General features: G+C 42.5%; 1 protein-coding gene across 2 annotated transcripts in view; it reads left to right on the top strand.

Moving 5' to 3' along the window:
• Positions 1 to 15,854, top strand: part of Adcy2 (adenylate cyclase 2) — a 373,278-nt gene that overhangs the window by 307,424 nt on the left and 50,000 nt on the right. For both annotated transcript variants that reach the window (XM_028873686.1, XM_028873687.2), the window contains exons 16-17: positions 4,028 to 4,165; positions 13,494 to 13,613. In XM_028873686.1, the coding sequence (XP_028729519.1) occupies positions 4,028 to 4,165; positions 13,494 to 13,613 (258 nt within the window). The remainder of the gene's footprint in view (positions 1 to 4,027; positions 4,166 to 13,493; positions 13,614 to 15,854) is intronic.

Genomic DNA, 15,854 nt, shown 5'->3' on the forward strand with positions numbered 1-15,854 from the left:
GATCTGGATCTTCGTACTTCATCCCTGCTTCTACAGAACACAGGTCTGAGTGTGTTTTGAATCGTCAACACCACTAGATATAGTATTCATTACACAATAATGATGCACTCCCTTTAACCCTTGACCCTTTAAGATCTTGTACGTTCTGAGAGTTAAGGGCCATCACACTGGGTAACAGATTCAAAGATATTGCCAACCCCTGTTTAAGCCCTGTTGTTTGATCAACATGTGAGATGCACATCTGGTTCCCTGTATGCTGGTGGGAGGAGGCCTTGCAGGCCTTGGAGAGCCAGTTAATGTGGCTCCTGCACCAGCCAGAGGTTCAGCTCCTGGAGCCAAACAGCACTGACTCGAGCTCTGCACCAGCCTCTCGGGAAATTGCCTGAGGAAAAAAAAAATCCTCTACCCAAGGATTGAGCTCAAAACGTGAGTCCTCATGAAGAGTTAAGACCCACATTCTTCATTTTTGGTATCAGAGACTGTAGGTGAGGGGGGTGCCATAGTATAGACTAAGAGGGAAAAGAAAGAATTGATTGCTTCAAATGATGTCATTTGAAGAAAACTGAAATAGACTCCAAGTCACAAAGATGCTGTTGAGAGATATCAATGCTTTCTTCGTTGAAATAATGAGAAAAGCCCACACTTGCGAGTTCCTTGCCAGAGCCTCACGTTTAAGTCTCTGAAAGGACAAGGAGGTGGATAAACAAACTGAGACAAGAGAGTAAATTGACTGACAGAAAGTCTTGCAGCTGTGGGAAATTGCATACGAGTTGCTGACTGGTCTTTTACCCTCTAACAGCCTCTTATTTATTCAGCATCAAACTTGTTTGATAGTTGTGTTGACATTTTACATATCACACTGCTTATGCCAACAGTATTTTAGGAGTAATTCAAAAACAACATATGAAATAGGTAAAGAAATCTAAATGCTGCTTATCAATGCCATAGGGGGTTATCCCACATTGAGTTTTAGTTAGGTCTACCAGGACTACCACTCTATAAACTTGGAAGTAGTCTCTATTAGGAAGGTTGAAACCCATCTCCCTAGAGATTCCCTGGAGAATTCCTCAGATGCTGACTGTCATAGTAGATAAAGTGCACTCTCCTCATGTGACCATATGACTCACTCCTAGATGGAGCTCTCTGTTCTCTACCCTCTGACCTACACTGAAATCAGACTCAGTGGCACCTCCATTGAGAAGTGGATGTAAGAGCAGCCACGAGGCACCATAGTGCAGTGCAGAGCCCATGGAAAATGGTGAGGGAACCTCAGCTCCCATTTTATGACAATTGTGATTCCTTCTTGTAGCAAAAGAGCTTCAGTTGCCATGCTCTCTGTACAATGAGGTGGAAGCATCCCACATCTACTTCAATAAAGAAAGTATACTGTAGGTGGAAGTTTCTGTACCACCAGCAACTCCCAAATACCCCTCAGCAACTCCCAAATATCTGGCAGCCACTTCTCAAATAACTGACTTGGAGGCTTAATATAAGTTATAAATGCTCAGCCAGTAGCTCAGGCTTATTACTAACTAGTTCTTACACTTAAATTAACCCATAATTCTTATCTATGTTTAGCCACATGGCTTGGTACTTTTTCTCAGTATGACAGTCTTGTCTTGCTTCCTCTGTGTCTGGCTGGCAACTCCTGACTCCACCCTTCTTCATCTTCAGTTTGATTGTACCACCTAACCTTATTCTGCCTGGCTATTGGCCAGAGCAGCTTTATTTATCATCCAATGAGAGCAACACAAATTCACAACATAGAGAAGGAGAATCTCACAGCAGTATACAGTGTACTTACAATGGGACTTTACTCTGCTTTTACGAAGAGGGAACATCTACAGCCTGATGAGCTATAGAGAATAATTATGAGTGAAATAAACCAGTCACCAGGGAAAATGTATGATTCCACATATTCAAGGTGTTTAGAATAATCAAAATCGTGGAAACTGGAGGGCAAGAAGATGGCTTAGTAAGTAAAGGCACTTGGTAAAGGTGCCTGCCACCAAGCCTGATGCATAAATTCAGTCCCCCAGAACCCACATGGTGGTAGGTGGGAATTAACTCTCTCTTATAAGTTGTCCTTTGACCTCTGACCTCCACATAACACACATCAAATAAATGAATATAATTTAAGAAATATAAGTTATTCTGATTACTGGAGCCCCACCCTGTCTAGCCTTCCTCCACCCCTCTTCTTCCTCCCCTCCTCCCGACTGTTGCCTTTCAAACATCCATGAAGAGCCAAATGGCTACTCTTGGTGCTCAGCCCTGAACAGCCCATTTATACCACTGCTGATAAAGTATAGGGATCATTGTGGAAGAGAGGAAAGAAAGAATGTAAGAGCCAGAAGATGAGGAGAGGTGGTGTGGAATGCTGACTTTGGGGCAGTCATGTCTTTGAGAAGCTGTGGCTGCATACACTGACTCTCAAGTGACCAGCTCTACCAACAGCCAGTCACAGACGGAGAGGGAGTGTTGACTACTGATGGATTCTAGGGGAGGAAGTCACTGGCGTTATTTAGTTGTATACTCACTGAGATACCCAGCAGGCTCCAGTGGATAGTTCCTAGTCCATGGACACATAGGTCATACGGTGAAATTCAGTGGATCTCAAAGAAAGAGGAACATTTGAAATAAAACTTTAAAAGAGAACTTCTCTGATGACAGTTGGGCTAGGCACCAATCCCAGCACAATTGTCGTCAGAGAGGCTTTACCCAGCAACTAATGGAAACAGATGCAGAGATCCACAGCCAAATATTAGACAGAGCTCAGGAAGACCTGCAGAAGAGTGGGAGGAAGGGTGTAGGAGCCAGTGGAGTCAAAGGTATCACAAGAAAACTCACAGAACCAACTAACCTGGACTCACAGGGCCTCACAGAAACTGAACCAACAACCAGGGAGCCTTGCATGGGACTGACGTAGGTACTCTGCATGTATGTTACAGCTGTGTAGCTTGGTCTTCTTGTGGGACTCCTAACAGTGGGAGCAGGGGCCCTCTGACTCTGTTGCCTGCTTCTGGTACCCTTTCCTCTACTGGATTGCCTCATCCAGCCTTAGTAGAAGAGGAGGTGCCTAGTCTCACTGCAACTTGATATACCACAGCTGGCTGACATCCATGGGAGGCACGTCCATATCTGAAGAGAAATGGAGAGGAGGAGGGGTAGATGTGGGAGCAGAGGTGGGGAAGAGGGACGGTGAAGAGAGGAGGGGTGAGAAACTTTGGTTGGGGTGTGAAAACAAAGAAAAAAATAAATAAAAAAGTATAGGAAAAGTGCAAAAGAGACTAAGAAACTTTTGTATAGTCATCTTAATAAATAATCCTTGATGAATAAATAATACATTACTTTTATACATATTGGCCAAACTATTTTTAAGCAATCATGATTATGTTTAACAGACAGGTTATTATTTTTCTAAAACTTTAGAATATATATTATTTCTGAATAAATGCTTATATTTTACCTGGGGGGGGCAAAGAGAGAGAGAGAGAACTCTGTAGAAGAATGAATCACCAATAGCATGAGAGGAAACCACCTGTCGTTGTATATCTTATCTGTAGATTCAGTCAGTCAGCAAACTAAGACTGCTCTCTTGGTCAGTTCTTATGACCAGCCGCTGCTGCAGGAAGAGAAATGGGAGATTTGTTGATCTGTCTTCTCCATAAATCAACTAAATTTATCGTTATTGTTTCAGATGAGACATCCATTCAGTACATCCCCCAGAGTGACTTAATTAACTGAAATTTTCCCTCTGCCAAAATTACCTAAAATCATAATTTCAGGTCTGTCCGAAAAGACACGCAATCATATCATACCTTTGTCATAGATGCTAAATTTGTTCTTAATTTGACAGCCCAGCCAATGTAATTTTAATAAGGTTTGTGACTTGGTATGGGCCCGCAGGGAGGGACAGAATCCATTTGTTTAATCTCTGAAAAGTGTTGGTGTTTTAAACACCGTCATTTTCTGCTTCAGAGAGTACACTAAACAGCAGTATGATTCTCTTTCTCTTTCCCCACAGCAATGCAGCAAGAAAGCCTCTGCTTCTCTCATGTGGCTTTTAAAGTCATCAGGCATCATCGCCAACCGCCCATGGCCACGGATCTCTCTCACGATTGTCACCACTGCCATCATATTAATCATGGCTGTCTTCAACATGGTGAGCTCCTGGGCTGGGTCAGGGTTCACACTACACAGAGCCTTTCTTCTGTGGTCTGCCTCGTGGGGTGGGTGGATGGGTTGGTGCGTTGAACAGTTGGTTGGTTGGTTGGTTGGCTGGCTGGCTGGCTGGCTGGTTGGTTGGTTGGTTGGCTTCATCTGGTTTGGTTTGGTTTTTGAATGGTTATGTGTATGGATGTTTTGGCTTGTGTGTGTGTCTACCCACCACATGCATGCCTGGTGCCAGCTGAGGCCAGAAGAGAGCATCAGATCCCTTGGAACTGGAGTTACAGAGGGATGGTTGTTAGCTACAGTGTGGACCCTCTGGAGAACAGCCAGCACGCTCAACTGCTGAGCCACCTCTCCAGCCTTGAGTCTTGCAGTTTGGGAATGTACCCATAACGTCTTTGTGACACCAGTTGCCTCCTGCCTATGGAACCCAGCCTCTCACGATTGCTGCGGTCCATCTGAGAACAGAGATGCTTTGCATAGGCCACTGTGTGAGGAAGATGTCTTTGGGGAATAGTTTTCTATGTCTTGTCTTTTGGTGGCTGCTCAGCAGCTACTGGAGTAACAAGGCAGGCAATCAGGGTAGCACCAAGAAAGATAGCATCCAAGTCAGGACAGCCGGCTGAAGGTACTGCCCTGCAGGCTAAGAGGCCTGATTGCAAACCCCAGTTCTTCCTAGACTGTGATGGCCGGATAGATTCTCATTACACATCACAGGTTCCAGCTCCACGCCTCAGAGTTGAGTACTAAGACCTCTGTCATAGTGGGTCTGAGAACCAAATGTAAGCCCATGTTCTCACCAAGCCTGAGTTAGTACCCTGGTTATGGAGCCATGGAACCAATGGTCACTCTTTTCATTTCCATATTATCATTACTTGTTTTACCTCCAAAAGAACACTTGGGCCATCATTGTGCTTGGGGTGCATCCTTATTAGTACCCTGACACCATCATCATCATCATCATCATCATCATCATCATCATCATCATCAGAGTTAGGGTTACTGTTGCTGCAATCAAACACCATGACCAAACCCATCTTGGGAATGAAAGGGTGTATTTTGCTTGCATTTCCACATCACAGTTCATCACAGAAGGAAGTCAGGGAAAGAACTCAAACAGACCAGGAACCTGGAGGTGGGAGCTGATTTAGTGGCTGTGGAGGGGTGCTGCTTACTGGCTTGCTTTTCACTGCTTATTCAGCCTGCTTTCTTACAGAATCCAGGACCACTAACCCAGGGATGGCACCACCCACAATGGGCTGGGCCCTCCTCCATCAATAAATCACTAATTAAGAAAATGCATACATGCTTACCTATTGCCCAATCTTATGGAGACATTTCTTTCTATTGAGGCACCCTCCTCTCTGATGACTCTAGCTTGTTTCAATTTATCTTAAAAACTAGCCAGGATAATCATCATCAGAAGGTACTTTGCCCAGTATATATTACAGACATTTCTAGTGGCTGGGGGAAAAAAATGGCAGTACCTTGAACAGTTCTTTCTCCCCAGAAGAATAGATTAGGGATATGGTGACAGATTAGACATAAGGTATTAATAATAAATGATTTAATGCCCCCACAAGGTAGAAAGCATTCATTCAAAACAACAACAAAAATGATGTATATAAATGTCTAAGTATGCCTCAAGCCTTGTTAGATGCTGAGAAGCCAGGGCGTGCTCTGGCTCTGAGGAGCTCACAGTGGAAAGTGGGAGGCTGCCAGCTGGGTAGAGCAATCAGAAAATCGTCCTAAAGTACAGTGGGGAGGGCAGGACAGCGTGGGGGGTCAGGAGCAGGTGGGGAGACACACTGGGAGAGAGTAGAGCATGGAGAGGGTCAGAAGGAGGTGGGGTGAACCTGAGTTTTTAATACTAGAGTGGAGTTTACCCCAGAAAGGAATTGAGATAAAAGAGAAAAGGGGGGAAAGATTAAGATAGATGGCCTTTGAACCTAAGGGCAGAAAGTTGCTGAGTAATGAAAGACAAGGAAGCAAATAAACACCTTGAATGCTGATATTAGCACCCCATGACATAAAGATCCTAGTTACTCCCAGAGCCCTGGAAATTCCAGGCGGCTACCACAGCTGGAGTCTAGACAGGACGGTATCCAGCTGCGAGGGTGACATGACTTCACTAGCTGTTTTTAGCTGCCAGAAATGATCTTGGAGCCCCGCTAAACCAGCTCTGCCTGCTTGTCTTCCCCTTCCTCCACCCAGAAGACTTCTGAGGGCAAATGGCAGACAGGCAATCAAGGGTCACTGCCTGGGAACTGTAGGAGTAGCTGTGATTCTTAAAATCGGCTCCTCGGGTTCCACTTGGAGCCTGTATCTGTGCTTTAGTCCTACTGACCAGCATCAACCGCCCTGGGAGAGCATACCATAGAGAGCTCAAAGCATCTTGGTGGAATAAATCTGTAAGAGCAGCAACATCAGAAGCAAAGTCTACAATGGAGGCATGGGCGAGGAATAGCCTAGGGAAGACAGCAGGCTGCTGGGGCTGTAGTTCTGGGTTGTTTGTGTGGTCACAGGGGTGTGCTCAGTCACCCTAAGAAGGTGAGGTCCTCCTCACCCTGCATCTGTGTTCGCCTGTATGGTTAGAGAATCAGTGAGTTGACACATTCTCACAAAGCTGACCTTCACTGGCCAACAGCACCACATACCAACTATAGAAACTCAACAATAGGCTGTCCACACACTCAATAGTGAGTTTCAAGCTAGAGTGCGTACCTAGCATTCAGAAGGCCCTGGAGTCAATCCCCAGAACTGCATGATCCAAGCATGATGATAAACGCCTCTAGTGTGGTATGGAGACAGGAGGATCAGAAGCTCAAGGTCGTCCTTGGCTACACAAGACACTGTCTTAAAGGAGCAAAGAAAAAGATGTAAGTTCTTTTCTTTATTACATAAAAATTGAAGTGTGGAACGTGATATTTTGGTGTGCAGATATACAGTAAAATAATTACTATGAGTAAACAGCTTAGGGTGTCCATCACCTCTCTGCTTACTGCGTGCGAGTGTGAGTGTGTGTGTGTGTGTGTGTGTGTGTGTGTGTGTGTGTGTGTTATGTATAGACTAGATTCTACTCTTAGCAAATTTTCAATATACACAATACTATGTTCTCCTACCATGAATTGGAATTCCAGATTTAAACATCCTATACAACTGTGATTTTTATCCTTCAACCATTTCCAGGCCTTCTTGCCCTTGGTAACCACTATTCTGTCTGTATCAGGTCACACCCAAGTAAGATCATGAAGTAGTTTTCTTTTTTTTTTTTTTTTTTTTTTTTTTTTTTTTTTTTTTTTGTTTTTTGAGACAGGGTTTCTCTGTGTAACTTTGTGCCTTTCCTGGAACATGCTTTGTAGACCAGGCTGGCCTAGAATTCACAGAGATCCACCTGCCTCTGCCTCCTGAGTGCTGGGATTGAAGGTGTGCACCAACACCACCCGGCTATGAAGTAGTTTTCTATCTGTGATTGACTTGTTTCATTTAGTATAATGTCCTCCAGATTTGTCCATGACAGGATTCCCTAAGACTATGTAATATCTTTGTGTTACATGCTGCATTTTTGTATTCATCCACCAGTAATAACAAGTCAAGGTTCTTTCTCAAGGTGGTGGTTGTGATTGATGCCACAATTAACGTGGAACTGATATCTCTTTGATGAGGTCTTCACTGGAGTATTCTTCATAAGGAGTAGCCATTTATTAGTTCTTAATGAATGCATGTATAGGTAATTAATAATGAGATAAGTATACAACGCTTTATAAAACAAACCATTTCTTCTTGTAAAATCCAGTTTGACCTTACTCAACCAAGATTTATCAACTACTGTTTTGTAAAAGAATGTAACTGGGACATTTGATCTGGAAACTACCTGTGTCCCAAGCAGGTAACTGGTAATGATTGACAGGCAGTTTAATCACCAAGTAGACATGTTTGACAAGTTGAGCATTTTGGGGGAGAAACATTTCTCCACCATGACTATGATCCATTTAGAGAGAACAAATCTGCCTTCAGTACCAGAAATGCATCTTGCAGTGTTTTTCTTCTTTCTTAACAAGAAAGAAATGTGGTGATATATTGTGCACCCTAATAAAATTTGCCTGAAGATCAGAGAGACAAAGGAACAAGCCACTGCCACGTCTCACCTCTAGGACTCCTCAGACTGAAAGGCCTTCTAGTTCCTGTCTCCTCACGCCTTATATACCTTCCTCCACCCAGCCATCACTTCCTGGGATTAAAGGGATGTGTGCTTCCCAAGCAAAGGCATGAGATCTCAAGTGCTGGGATTAAAGGCGTGTGATTCCCAAGTACTGGGATTAAAGGTGTGTGCCACCACTGCCTAGCTCTGCTTCTCTCCTAGACTGAGTCAATCTCATGTAGTCTAGGGTGGCTTTCAACTCACAGAGATCCAGACAGATCTCTGTTCTATGACTAAAGGTGAGTGCCACCACTCCCTGGCTTCTATGTTTTATCTAGTGACTTTTTCTGTCCTCTGATCTTCTGGCAAATTTTATTAGAGTACACAATATACCACCACAAAGGAGCATACTGTCAGGTAGGGATAGTATCAGGAGACACACGCAAAGCTGATGGAGAAGAAGGATTGTAAGAAAGAAATACAATCCTATACCCAAGCCAGGCAACCTTTGGGAAGATAAGGCTGGAGCTGAATAGCTTCCTTGCCTCTACTGTCCATCACAGAGAGGGGGGACAGTACTACTCCTTTCTCCCAGGTGGGATGGACATCATTTATTGGCCCTCTACTGGCTCTTTACATGCAGGGTTTCTTGTGGTTATGTCATAGCAAGATCATAAAGTGGTATAAAAGCTGACATTGTGTACTGAAAGGCAGCAGCTTTTCCTTTGTAGGTATAGAACTTTCCCATGAGTTTTGATTAATCATAGGACTTGTGCTATGGGCCTTGCCTGTGATTGCACCTGGATTCATAGAGACATGCTTTCCATGCACACTAACCCCTAGACCCAGCCTCCTGGCTCTCCTCAGCAGGTGGTGCTCAGGTAGCCCTGGGCTCCTTGGAGCAGAGTGGACAGAATACAACAGATCCCAGAGGGTGTGGTCATTGGAAATGGGCTCCCTTGTCCTTGCTGTCACTTGGGGAAGATGCTACCCTTCCACTGGGATACAGGCAAAAACCATTCTCCCTCCATACTGTTACCTGCTCACGCCATTGTGTCTGTGTCTTCCTTCCTGACCCTCCTCCCAGATGTCCATCCTGCTGAGCTCCCTACACAACACAGTGCCTTTGGAACACACTGGACAAACAAGTTGAACCCACCCTCCCAAGCTGTGTGTCTGCTTCTCTGCATTTAGCCCAAGGAGGCTGATCCAGGAATGGGCTCACATATCATAACAAGAACGGTAGCTCTTGTGTTTGTCGAGAGGGAAGGTGTTAAGTGTGTGTGTGTGTGTGTGTGTGTGTGTGTGTGTGTGTGTGTGTGTGTACGTTTGCTGAAGTCACTGGGGAAAATCGAAGTAGTTTCCTGCCAGAAATTTTCATTTGTTAAAAAGTCATAGTCAGCTCCTCAAGTATAGTCAGCTTTGGGACAAAGCAAAGGTGTCTTTTCTTTTTTTTTTTTTAATTAAACTGTAATTATATCACTTCCCCGCTTCCCTCTCCTCCCTCTGACTCCTTCCATGTCTCCTGCGTGTGTATCAGAGACCTTTTTATTCTATTCCCTTTTTAAAATATTTATCGTCAGGGATGGAGTGATGGCTCATTTGTTAAGAGTATATGCTGCTCTTGTAGAGGACCTAGTTTCAACTCTTTGAACTCACGTGGCAATTCGCAATCATCATAACTCCATCTCCAGGACATCTGACACATCTCCTGCCTCCTGCGGGGACCAGGCATACATGTGATGCATGTATATACACATAGGCAAAAAAAAAATAAAAATAAAAATAAAAAAAACCAACTCACAAGTGTAAAATAAAAAATAAATCTTTTCAAGATGCATTTATTATTGAATAAAATGTCACATAAAATCCAATTTAACCCCTTTAAAATGTCCAGTTATAACCTCTTTGCCTTATACAATCCCATGGCATTAATTACACTTGCAAAGTAAGGGAGTTGTTGCTGCTGTCTGTTCCTCCCTCTCCAGCCCCTGCTCACATTTTCCCCTCCGGCCCTTACAGATTTGTTTGTGGTAGATGCTCTAGTGAGTGAAATCCCACAGGAATGTCCTTTTGTATCTGTCTTGTCTCACAGAGTATGCTGTGTTCACCACTCTTGTTTTCTTACTGATGCCCTTCTGTGACAGATGAGCTTCAGTGTGTCCCATCTTCCCAGCCAACAGCCAGCAGCCCCTTTCTGAAACTTCTCTATGCTCCACTGCCATTGTCCTGTATACCTAAGATGGGACAAATCTTCAGGGCAATCTTCGAAAGGTAGAGGCTGTGGGTAGCCTCCCTGTGCCACTGACTGTGGAAATGGGCAGGTTACGTGGGAGCTTTGCCCAGATTTCACTTTACACATGGCTTTTCCAAGCCTGTATTTAAATAGCTCTGAGAATGTCCAGATGAGTTGTATATGAAATGACCTCAGAGATATCACCAGGATCTTAAGTATTCCATATTCATCTATGTGATGCAAAATCTCAGTAAAAATTGGAGGAAATATTACTTTACTATACTTTTTCAAATATAAGGTTTCAGTATTTAATTATAATCAGCCTTGTTTTGTTCTGCCTGAGTTTCCAGCTGGCTGTTTAGAGTCCCATGTAAAAACACTGGATAATTAATGAAAAAAAGAGGCCATGAATTTTGAAATATAGGAAGGAGGGGTGCTTGGGGAGCGGAAAGGGAAGGAGGAAATAATGTGATTATATTATAATCTCAAAAAATAAAAGGAACCATTTTTAACAGAAAGCTGGATAGCCTGCCACCATTGATGCTGACCCTGTGGTGATGTCATCAGGTGCTAACCCACATTTTTGAGAAACTTTCAGGAGATCTGTTATGAATAAATCAAGAATAAACTTGTGACTCACACAGGCAAGAGTTAACTGAAGTCAAGCAGTAAACAACCCAGATTTCTAACGACATCACCAGGCACAAATCCCCATGTCAAATCCTGTGTTCACAGTTCACGGTACTTGGAAAACATGCTTCTGATTGAGATGAAATTGCTGGGAAGTATAAAATTTGGAAGAAAAGTCCAATATTCATGATATTATTAACACTCAATGAAACTATCTTTTTCAAGGCAATATAAATTTTACAGTTGTCACCAAGACTTTAGAAATTAAAATGGCTCCAACAAGGAGTGCCCTAAATAATCATGGTACTGGAAATTCATTCTCCCAAGAGAAGTGAGGTGACTTAACATGGAAGAATGGGAAAGCGGACCAGGAAAACATCTTGCTGTGGAGATGTGTAAATGCTAGGAAGTTAACAGAAGTGGACTCAGGAAGCTTTCTTGCGCACAGTGATTGACGTTTTCTACTGCTTTTTTTAAAGATGTATTTTTATTTTATGTGTATGAGTGTCTACATGTGTATATGTGTACCACCTGCATGCAGTGCTCACTGAGGCCAGAAGAGGGCATCAGATTCCCTGGAACTGGAATTATGGACAGTTGTATGTCTCTGAAAACAAAGCCTAGGTCCTCTGCAAGAGCAGCTAGTGCTCTTAACTGCTAAGCCAGCTCCAAAGCCCCCGTGCTTTCTACTGATTTTCAAATTCACAGCATTGTACTTAAGTATAGCATCCTGGCAAGGACATGGGCTTGCTTCATAAGACTGCTGCTACCCACACAACATAGAACCTCATCTTTCTTATTCTTGGTCTCCATGGTGACATAATCAAGTTTTTGTTAATTATTTAAAATCCTGGGTTCCTGTAACTATACATGGCAGTATCTTGCCAAGCCAGAAAGGCTCCTTTTTTATCCTTTCTGCACTCTTTAGTGTTTAAATTAATTGTACTTAGGATTGGTTGAGTCAAAGTATGCAATGTTTTAGAGCAAAGTGTATGCCACATAATTCCTTCATTCAGTTTTCTTCCTGTTATAATTTTTCCAAAGAATTAGCAAAACTATAGGTCAGTTAGAGGTTTGGGTATTGATACAAATTATTTAGTAGCAGACAAAGACATCTATGCTTCACTGACTTTTAAATATATATTTTATTTATAATAGATTAAAAATACTATGTCTAGCACCATTGTTGTGGGGGGAGACATACCACTCAAATTATAATAAATATACATCTTACCTACTTGAGTGAACTAATCTAGAGAACTGACAAGAACTATACCTTCAAAGAATATAAACTTGTAAACACAAACACAGCAACCAGGGAAAAAGTACAGGAAAGATTTATATGTCAACCTTGAATACTATTACTTATCCCTATAATGAGCACACACCTAGATTTATAGATTGATTTCTTTCTGGAAAGAGAAGCTTGTAAGAGTCATGATTTTCTAGTTTACCTTACCAGAGTCACATGGCAGAAAACTGATCAGTGGTTACTGTAACAGTCTGGGCTACAGCTTGTCTAGGGGAGAGAGAGGGGTTGGTTTTGTCCTGCCTGTCAAAGAAGTCAGCCCTTTGCTTCCAGATGCTGATCTGGATGCTCATTGGTAATCCACCTGTCTTTCCAAGAGTCATGAGAATATCCATCCCTTCGAGTTTGTAACCCCTTACCCATCATTTGTGAGGCCAAATGCTCACAAATAATGTATGCAAATGTGGCTGCATGCAAATGTATTTGTAGGCAAATATGGCTGAATGCAAATATGGTTGTAGGCAAATGTGGCTATATGCAAATATGGTTATATGCAAATGTGGCTGTAGGCAAATATGGTTGTAGGCAAATGTGGCTATATGCAAATGTGGCTGTAAGCAATTGTCTTTTTTTAGTCTGTTGATTCATTGAATGTTTGAACCAAGATAGCAGACTGAAGACAGTTTGTGTCTCTCATTTTGTGAGTGAGGGTCGAATAACTGTGTATGTGATGATGTCATCTTAGCAAGTCTTCCTGTGCTGCGCGCATTTCAACTTAACATTTGGTTCAGTTGCTTCTGTTTTCATCAACAGCAATCTTGAAGCCTTGGAGTTTCTGTATTGAAGGTGTGGTGTTGTAATAGTTATTTATTTATTGCATAGAACACCCCAAAATGTCAAGAAGGAGGAATTGAGAGCTGTAACCAATGGCAGCATAGAGACACTAGACCATCCACTGACTGCACATAAGAAACATGGTCATTAATAAATGCTACTTCCACCTTCCACTTATTCCATCCAATCTGTAATAATTCACTGAAAAAACCTACAATTTTTCTTTCCAGTTTTTCCTGAGTGACTCTGACGAGACAACTCTTCCGACTGCCAATACATCAAATGCAAACTTCTCTGTCCCGGAAAACCAGGCAGCTATTCTCCATGCACGAAAATTGTTTTTCCTCCCGGTAAGAAAATCACACCCAGTGATGCTTTGCTGTTTGCCTGTGATGTCAGCCTAAGCAGTGCAAGATCCTCGGTCTCAGATATGACCTCTACATAGCCTTTCATGCCAATCATCAGTCCTCAGGAAGCAGATTCTGGTCAAGGAGACCCACATGGGCATGTCCCACCTATATACAAACTACATGATGAACTTGGGAGCTCAAGAGCCCCTGAAGATCCAGGAAATGCCATGCTTAGCAGATCCACCCAATGAAACATTCAGAGAATTTTTGTGGGTATTCATGACCATCTCTAACCCCATAGGACAGGACATCTAAGACTGAAAATGAATGGGGACAGTCTGGGGAAGAAGGTCCCACTTTCTACTGGTCATGACATAACTCTTCTTAATAGTAACTATAATAGTTATAAAAATTACAATATTAACAAATTCTTTTGTTAAAATATCTTCTGTTTTAAATATAAAAACACATAAACTCTTTACACTGAAAGCCTACGGTTGTGAATTAATTTTAAAGATTGAACAGTTTACCCACAAAGGTTTTGGTCTAAGTGTTTACATAATAAGAAAGAAAAATAAACTAAAAGTAGAAAAATAGAATTCTTAAAATTTTATTTTGTTACAACCACATAATAAAATTAAACTCAGCCTTTAAATAAGATGTTTTAAAAATATACAGTAACATACATTCATAGTAAATTGCTAAAAAGTATTACTTAAAACCATCCCAAGAGAGATGAACATAATTTTTAATAATATCTGTAGTAAATACATAGGGAGCATATAAACACACAGAGTTGATTGTTAGTATTGGCTAACTGTGGATGCTAGGAACCATTAGACACTTGAATTTTTATGTGTGTTGTTTTGTATACTTCTAGCTTTAACATCATATGCTGATAGCTGATAACTTTCATAAGATCGCAATAAGCCCTCTTTTAAAAATTACAACTTGTGAAGACTCCAAGTTTTTACAAACAATGACAAAATTGTAATATCCCTATACCAAAACCGTAAATGTTACATAGCTTTGCTTGGCCAGGCTCTGTTCTGAACTCGGGATGTATGTAGTCTGCACGTGAGTTCTCTGAGGTGGTTAGTGTAGCAGGAATCTTCAAAGTTCTTATTAATAAAATCAAACCTGAGGCCAGTTATTGGGGTCCATGCTGGTAGATCAGAGAGACAGAATAAGCCACAGCTATCTCACCTCGCCGGATCCTCAGCTGGTCCTGTTTCCTCAGACTGGAAGCTTCTGTGTCCTCATCCCAATAGCTCTCAGCTGAACTGTGTTGCTCCAAAGCCTGAAAGCTTAACCAGCCAAATGCTTCTAGTTTCTGGGTCTCACGCCTTATATATCTTTTTGCTTTCTACCACCACTCCCTGGGATCAAAGGCTGGCCCTCTGGGATTAAAGGAGTGTGTCACCACCATGCTTGGCTATTTCCAATGTGGCCTTGAACTCACAGAGATCCAGAGGGATTTCTATCTCTGGAATGCTAGGATTAAAGGCGTGTGCCACCACCGCCACACTCTTGCTATGGCTCTAATAGCTCTGACCCCCGAGCAACTTTATTTATTAACATACAATCAAAATCACATTTCAGTACAATTAGAAGTGTGTCACCACCACAGGTTAGCATTATTTCCATCACTTCTTTGAGTGGCAGAGGGAAGGTGTAGGACTTCCTTCCTTGATGAAGTGAGCTGCTGTGGGATCAGACAGGACAGAGGCCCAGCTGGATGCCCCACCGTGTTCAGCTCTTGGGGCAGCCTCACAGCTCTGAAGAGCAGCTGGGGTCCTGTGTCCCCTGAGCAGGGACCCACTAGGCTGCAAGTCAGTTCCTCGTGCACTCTTTTTGTAAAGCCCAGTATTTTCATTTTGTTTGCTTTATTTAATTTCCAATCTATTATGCTTTAATATGTTTGAAAAAATACAGTGGTGGATTCCCAAATCTAAAAAGAGCCAATTAAAAAGAACACACAAACAAACACACACTAAGTGCAAGCCCGCATTCTGTTAGATTCTAATGGACCGAATTAATTCTATCAAATTACTATCAACCTTCTGATCGAGTCTCCTGGTCCTCACTACAGAGATGTTGGCCCACCCAGGAGCTAACCTGGGAAAGACAGTGCAAACGCATTGAGTCCTCAGAAGCCACCTATGGTTTACTTAACTACTTACTCAGGATGTCACCAGGGATGATTCTGAGAAACCCACCATGAGGAGAGAGAGGCTGCAG

This window comes from Peromyscus leucopus, chromosome 19 (assembly GCF_004664715.2).
Source record: "Peromyscus leucopus breed LL Stock chromosome 19, UCI_PerLeu_2.1, whole genome shotgun sequence".
Lineage (NCBI taxonomy): Eukaryota > Metazoa > Chordata > Mammalia > Rodentia > Cricetidae > Peromyscus > Peromyscus leucopus.